The 7,605-nt window shown below is 43.0% G+C and overlaps 1 protein-coding gene and 1 long non-coding RNA gene across 2 annotated transcripts; one reads left to right on the forward strand and one right to left on the reverse strand.

Moving 5' to 3' along the window:
* Nucleotides 1–552: 552 nt before the first annotated feature.
* LOC119285804 (ADP-ribosylation factor-like protein 5) lies at nt 553–3,014 on the forward strand. The gene is made up of 2 exons (XM_037565135.1): nt 553–934; nt 2,468–3,014. Exons 1-2 carry the CDS (start codon nt 743–745, stop codon nt 2,828–2,830), a joined length of 555 nt encoding a protein of 184 aa, XP_037421032.1. The 5' UTR covers nt 553–742; the 3' UTR covers nt 2,831–3,014.
* A 381-nt stretch (nt 3,015–3,395) lies between these two features.
* Nucleotides 3,396–6,041, reverse strand: LOC119285805. Its single transcript, XR_005139869.1, has 2 exons — nt 5,726–6,041; nt 3,396–5,451 (listed from the first exon to the last, which is right to left on the reverse strand). It is a non-coding gene; the product is annotated as an uncharacterized LOC119285805 (long non-coding RNA).
* Nucleotides 6,042–7,605: the final 1,564 nt, after the last annotated feature.

A 7,605-nucleotide genomic window follows, 5' to 3' on the forward strand; every position in this document is an offset into this window, starting at 1 on the left:
CCTGCACGGTTGGGGACCGCCGGACTGCTGGGATCGATAGATGCCTCGAACGAATGAGCTACAGGCCTGCAGTGATTAAAATAATCGATCAACGGATCAGCTACCTAGCTAGGCATCACGCTAGACGTCTATGGAGAGGTCCAACGAGGAACTGATTAGATTCACGTAGGTGCTCCTCGATCGATTCTCAAACGCACTCCTTCTTGGGATGCATCACGCCGGACTGCCGCGCCGGCGCCAACGCCAACGCTGTCGTCAGTCTCTTCATGCTCGGGAGGGGTAACTGATGGAGGTAGATTGGAATAATTTTCACTATAATGGCGTAATTTTAGAGGGCTATAGACAACAAAAAAAAGATAGTCCATTGTAAAGGGCGTTTTGCCTATTGTCTGTAGATGACGTGGATCGTTGCTATAGATAGTAGCCGTGTAAATTAATGTACATGCCCTTATAGACAGCTGAATAGACACTGTTGTACATCCTCTAAATACTTTCGGGGTCCGTTAGAGTTGCTCTAAGGGACGACAAATCCTGCTGTTTCACACAAAAACAAAACAAAGAAATCCGCCGAGTTTTTGTCTTGGTTCGGTACAGCCCGGCCGTGGCACGCACGGACGGCGGGTGACGCGACGACGCCTTTTCCTTCTTCCTTCTCCCTTTCCTCCACGAAGCCGATCCAATCTCCTCTCCGCCCCTCGTAGATCCGATCACCAGCGAGGTTCGGATTTGAGGGAGGGAAAGGATGGGGGCGTGGATGTCCCGGGTGTGGTTTCTCATGTTCCCGTCCAAGGAGTACAAGATCGTGGTCGTGGGGCTCGACAACGCCGGAAAGACCACCACGCTCTACAAGCTCCACCTCGGCGAGGCGGTCACCGCCGCGCCAACCATCGGCAGCAACGTCGAGGAGGTCGTGTTCAAGAATATACGCTTCGAGGTCAGCGCTCCAGCCCCTTCCTTTTCTCCCGGTTTGGATGCTAGAATCCGAATTTGCACGACTATATTTGCTCTTGCTGGTATACTCAGATCGTGCTTCTTGCTCCATGATTCGTGTGCTCGGAAAGCATGGCATATCATGCATCCAGCGCTGTATGTTTTTTCCTTGAGATTAAAGATCTGATCTCGGCAAGAGGGTTAGGAGATACAAAAGAGTTTTTTGTTTCTTCCTAGTTCTAGCAGCGATGAGCAGCAGGCGATCTTGGTTGCCTCTGTAGATCTGTGTACGTTCATAGCTCCATGGGCATGTGAACACTTTCGCGAAATTGCAGATAATGAATTCCTTGCTGTTAGATCTATTGAGTAGCTTAGATTTGCCTATCTTACATGTCACTATGCCGACTTGCTGAGGATGGTATCTCAATCCAGACTAGTAGTAAAAGGAGAATCTTCTACCTATAGCAGGAACTTTTTGATCTACTTTCCTAGTTTGTTTCTGAACATGTCTGAGCACCCATATTTTGCCCAACTAATAAATTGTTCAAGTTCAGAACAGAAATGCCAATAAGGAAATGATCCAATTGGATATGAAAAAGAAAGTCAAGCTTGTTGTACATATACAAAATTTAACACAATAGTGGAACTGTCACATATATACCGCCATGTCCAGAAAATTGAAATTTATTTAGATGTTGCCAAACTTTTGGTATGCCCATTTCCAATTGCACTTTGGTGCCAGTATTGACCAAACCAACGGCGATCAGATTCTGGCATGATTGGCCTGGGCACCAACCAAACACATCCATGCCACCTGAAATCAGATCAAGTCTGTCTTGTTTCTCCGCTCAAACTTAGTACTTGCCGGTCTAAATTTTATCTAGTCTCCCAAGCCCAACTATCCTTGTGTTGATAAGCCAATATCCATTTAATCATTTGCCTTTCTTCAAGTCATAAGACTTCACTTGCTTATTCCTAGACCAGGTCTAAAGTGGTGAGTTGTCATACTTATAATTTACCACAAATCCCAGCAATCTGTAATTTCACTTGCTTCCTGGAAAGATTCGATCGTCTGACTGCCACAGCTTAGTGAAACTTGATAGTGCCTAACATTTTCTTAGTTGGACTGGTAGCAAAATTCGTCTAGCATGCTTGTCAAATTTCATGAAAACAGAATTGGCAACTTGCACGAAACTAAGACATGTCAAATGCTAGTCTAAATTTGTGGATGACGAAATGCTTCGCCATTCTTTGGCAGGTTCGGATTTGCTATAGTTCAAACTCTAATCTAATATTTAACTACAATATTTGTCATTCTCCTGTTTCGTCCATGACCAATTTTTGATTCTTAACTATATAGGCACAAACAAAACCAAACATGCCTTTGTGTCGTGGAAGTTGCACATTCTGTTTTAAGGTTACTTGACTTATGGAGGTTGTTTGGCCCATTCATGTGGCACATTCACTAAAAAACTGTTTTTTCAGTAAATGCAATTGTATTATTTGTACTTAACTTCATATATGTTTGATGAAGTAGGTGTGGGATCTAGGAGGACAAGAGAGCCTACGCACTTCATGGGCGACATACTATAGAGGAACTCATGCTGTCATCGTGGTAATCGACAGCACCGACCGTGCTCGGATCAACATCATCAAGGATGAGTTCTTCCGGTTGATTCAGCATGCAGACCTTGACAACACGGTGGTCCTTGTGTTTGCAAACAAGCAGGATCTCAAGGATGCCATGTCGGCGGCTGAGATCACAGACGCCCTGTCCCTCCACAGCATAAAGAACCACGACTGGCACATACAGGCCTCGTGCGCGATCACTGGTGAGGGCCTCTATGATGGGATGGGATGGATAGCCCAGAAAGTTGCCGGAAAGGCCACAGCAAGCTGACCACAAAAACATTGTTTTGGTGAATTTGTTGGAAAAGGGAGGCAGGATGGGTTTGTTTGTTCTTGCCATTTCGGTGTTTATTTATGTTGTGAAATATGTGAGAACTGTGTACTCCCACCGATCTGAATATAAAAAGCCAAATTTGCAAGGCATCTGTATGGTCAGATCGACTATATGCTTCTAATATTCACGACATTACATAGGCTACAACGTCGACATAATAAGATGTATGCGGATGAATGTGCCTCATGAAGTTGGCGATTGCTTTCTCATTTAGGCTAGCTTAGGAGAGGAGAGGCCTGTTTGGAGGTGAATCGTAGGTTTTCAACTTTGGTATTTACATCAAATTCTATTGCCGGGCAGAGGTTTTTTTTCCTGCGATAAACACTCATTGCGTCTCAAAATTGTAGGATTGGTGAAAGTGTATATTATACCCTTACTAGCACAAATGCCCATGCGTTGCAACGGGAGTAAAAATACCTCACCAACCTGTTTGTCACTAAAAATTACACGATCATGTTAATCATGTTCAGACTCATTTACATCAACATGTTTTAGTTCAGTCTAGTTCAAATTATTAAATCTGACATTGCCTTGAAATAATCAAAAGTACTGTTAACTTTCCATCACAACAACCTACAACAACCAATAAATAATAAGCTTGGACAACAAATAATTACAACAAAAATAGAAATTTCTACCCATCTCTCTCACTGTCCCTTCCCTCTGTACAATAATGACACCATCACACAAATAATGGCAGCATCAGTACAAAGCAAAAACCAACAAAATGGCTCCAAATCTCAATTCCAATCTATGTATTGTCATGTACAAATTGCAGCCACAATGAGCGTGTATATCCTCCAACCTCGACCTAACCAAAGCTCCCTCCCTCCCTATCTTGATCTCAGTCTGGAAAAACGGGTGAGAAAGGAGCTATTTACCTGAGATAAAAAAGACAATTCCCTAGTACATTAAAAGAAGATATTGTGGCAATACATGAGTTTATGAGAACCTCATATAGTCATGCGAAAACCTCAAAGCCAAGTGATCTGCCAAAATTAGGTGTGCCATTATGCTTGAAAAACTGAACAATCCACTTTCTGTCGTTCCTTACCTACTATTTTGCAAACTGATGGGTGCGTTCTGGCTGTAATAAACAGATTTATGGGTTCGTTAATGAAATCGAGGGAAACCCCCTTTCTTTCAAAAAAATTTGCAAACTGAAAATAATGGGGCGGGCACAAGTGTACGCCAAAGGGGATCATAAACCAAAATATGTTTAGTAAATCACATGTGCAATTAGAAGTATCATTTCGGGCACTTAGAAGTATCATTTTTCTCATGTGCAATTGAGGTAGCTGAAGTGTTGAACTCAATATCTGCATGACAATTGATACTTGGCTGCAAATCTCTTGTTATGGGACATACTATGGGTAATGAATTCTAATGATATTAGGCATGGTTTAAAGCAGTAAATAGAAATATCCATACATGATTATGGAAAATACATGAAATATAACAACTATGAGTCTGCAACAACACCAGCATGCTTGTCTTCGATCAATGTGCAAGAACAGCATACGTTTCTATGAACAACATGCACAATATCACTTAAATCAAACCTATTTACATCATGTGGCATCATTCTTCAACACTACGAATTCCAGTTGGATCAAACTAACATCACATAAATAAAAATCATATACTCCCTCCGTTCCTAAATATATGTCTTTCTAGAGATTCCACTATAGACTATATACGGAGCAAAATGAGTGAATCTAAACTCTAAAAAACGTCTATATACATCCATATGTTGTTCGTATTGAAATCTCTAAAAAGACTTATATTTAAAAAACAGAGGGAGTAGTTATTACGTATCAGAAATCATGTTAAGCAATAGAACAATAGCAAAAATCCATGTTGAAAGTTACAACAGCAAGGGAACTTGATACTTCAAGGCTATACATTGTTTGATCATGTAGAATCTCATACTCATATTATACGACGGTGTAATAGTTACAACAGCAAGGGGTGTGCTACTTCAAGGCTATTCATGGTCTGATCATATAAAATATAGTAATCAAGTTGTACAACGTCGTACCCCAGGTGGAGCATAGGCAGATGACGTTGAAATCATACTTTCTTTTTTGTGAAAAATAATAATATATCTTCAATGCAATTGGAAGCGACACACATTAGACGGAAAATTGTAAGGAAAAGGGACAATGAAATCAATAAGGAGTTAAGTGTTTCATGATTTTTATTGAACACATTGTATATTAAGTAATTTTGCAATAGAGAGCTAAAAAGAGGATCTGATCTTGAGAAATATTAGAGAAAAGATAACAGATAGTAAGTTCAATTTGCAACTAAATCAGCAGCAGTATAGGTTAGTATTAAGCAGCAGCAAAATCAGCAGCAGTAGCACACAATCAATGTCATGAAGGGCTGACCCGAAAGCCGCACTTTCCATCGGCAAGCATGCCATTCATGTGTGCAAATATGTAAAAATGACTTCAGATTTCCATGTACCATGTAACAGTCCATCAATGTGACAATATAAAGACAGCCAGCCAAGTGGTGGATTGGTGGTGGTCACCATAATCAAGGCAGTATGCCTGTAGATATAATAGAAGAAAAATACTTCAATATATTATCTGGGAAGCAGCAAAATCCTTGATACCTGAGAACAGTACAGGCAACGCTGCACTTGATAGCTACATTGGAGAGGAAGAGAACTTGGCTAGCTGGCTGCTGCCGCCGCAAGGCACAAAGAGGAGATGATGACAGGAACAGATGGTTGGCGGCAGCGGCAAGAAGAGTCTCCCTCAATTGCATATACTGGCGCAAAAAAGAAGGGGAATTTAGAAATTAACCAAGTAGATGTTGTACCTGAACCTCATGTAGGATTTGGGGGAGGTTGTAGGCGAGCCAGGCATCGAAGTCCACCCGTGACGACGCCGCTTCACGGAGAGGATGCGGAGGATCTCGGCGAGCGTGGGGCAGCCGGTGCAGAGTGTGGCCCGATGGGCGCTGATTTGGCAGCGGAGGACGTCGCGCGTTGCATCGCAAAGCGGGGCGCATGGGTGGAGGCCCGCGAGCAGGCAGAGGTGCAGCCGCGGCGGCGGGCGGGTTGAGGTCGGGCGCGGTGGCGAGTGGTGCGGCGGCGGCCGGGGGGATTTGGCTCGGCCTGGCCAGGGTCGAGGTGAGGAGCCAGATGCATGCGGACGGGTATTTTTTCCAGCGAATCGTTTTTTCTATCAGATTAGTGATGGATTGCGGGTTCAATACAAAAAATCACAGGGACCTTTGTGTAGAAATGCCACGACGGTGAACTCGAGAAATTCAACCCGTGCTTTATTATTAGAGAAAAATTGGGTTTCAGCGATCAATGACAAGACAATTAATTGTGGACCAAAGTTCTATCAAGTTTAGTACTACTCCCTCCATTCCGAAATAATTATCGCTGGGGGCATCATTCCGATCAGGTGAAATAGTGTGAAAGTACAATACTACCCCCGATTTGAAATCCATCGGGAGGCGTCTTCCTCCGTCGCTCCTTCCAGCTCATATGGCGAGTGGAACCATAATTGATGACCTCTACTTTTGTGATAACAAAAGGTTAGCTCCTTCCAGCTCATATGGTGTAATTACATCATTTCGATGAATCCAAGATTAACATTGTGTTCAGGGACAACGGCACTATCGAGAGGGAAACAACACGCTAGCTAGGGTTGAACTCCAAATCGAGATACTCAACTAAAATCCCAGTTATCCACCCTTTCACTTAGTTTCATCAGTTTTCAGTATCCCTGGTACTACTGATCATGTGAGGAACACGAGTAAGTATGTTGAGCGACCTTGTTCTTTTGTCTCCTCTGGACTGTCAAGAATTTTTATCTTGTGCCACCGAGTAGTATTTTCTTTGGGACCATCTCTGTTAGCCACGGTACCTTCAAGTATAACATTTTCTCTGATGCTTCCGCGCACTAGTTGGTTTGCTTTAGCCCTGTGTCTCAGTATAGATCTCCCGAGCAAATCAACTTGGTTACTCCAAGCTAAGACTTAGGCATTTCTACACCGATTCCTTTGTTAAATTGTGATTCAAATTATACCGTTTTAGATTAGGCGTAGTACAACCGGTGTGAGCCTTTGCGTTGACGTCGACGCGTGTGAGTACAACTCGATTACTTGTCCTACAAGTACTTTTATATATTGCTCTCATATATACTTCATGTAGTCGCATCTAAGACGGTCGGTCGTCTCATGCTTGTAATACTCCTCCTCATAATGATTGCGTCTTCGTATGTCCGTGGTTTTCTCCCGCAAGAGTTTCCACGTAAAAATTCATGTGCTCTCGTGTCTCATTTATTTTCGTTATTATCTAACAAAGTAATATCAGAGCTGAGGTTCGGATACGATATTGAGATCGAGAGGGATTAGAGTTGCGGTCCGCTCGGCCACCGCAGTTTTGCGATTCATCTGATCATTTTTTAATCCGCCGAGACCAACTCGATTTCCAACGTGTGGAGATCCCTCAAAGCTGCAGTCGTCCTTATTATTCCGCTGTGTTGCCGCTGCCGCTCCGTACGCAGCATCCACATCAGTTGCCGCTCACAAGGGGATCAAGTCCCGAGGCGATCTGTCAGCCGTTAAATCGCAAGTCGTCCACGCCTTTTGGTTACGCGATGATCAACCACGTATCAAGTTCACGTACAAGGCTAATTTGTTTCTGCTGCTGCTACTTCGCCACATGAAGGTGCTAGTACATA

Source organism: Triticum dicoccoides, chromosome 4A (assembly GCF_002162155.2).
Source record: "Triticum dicoccoides isolate Atlit2015 ecotype Zavitan chromosome 4A, WEW_v2.0, whole genome shotgun sequence".
NCBI lineage: Eukaryota > Viridiplantae > Streptophyta > Magnoliopsida > Poales > Poaceae > Triticum > Triticum dicoccoides.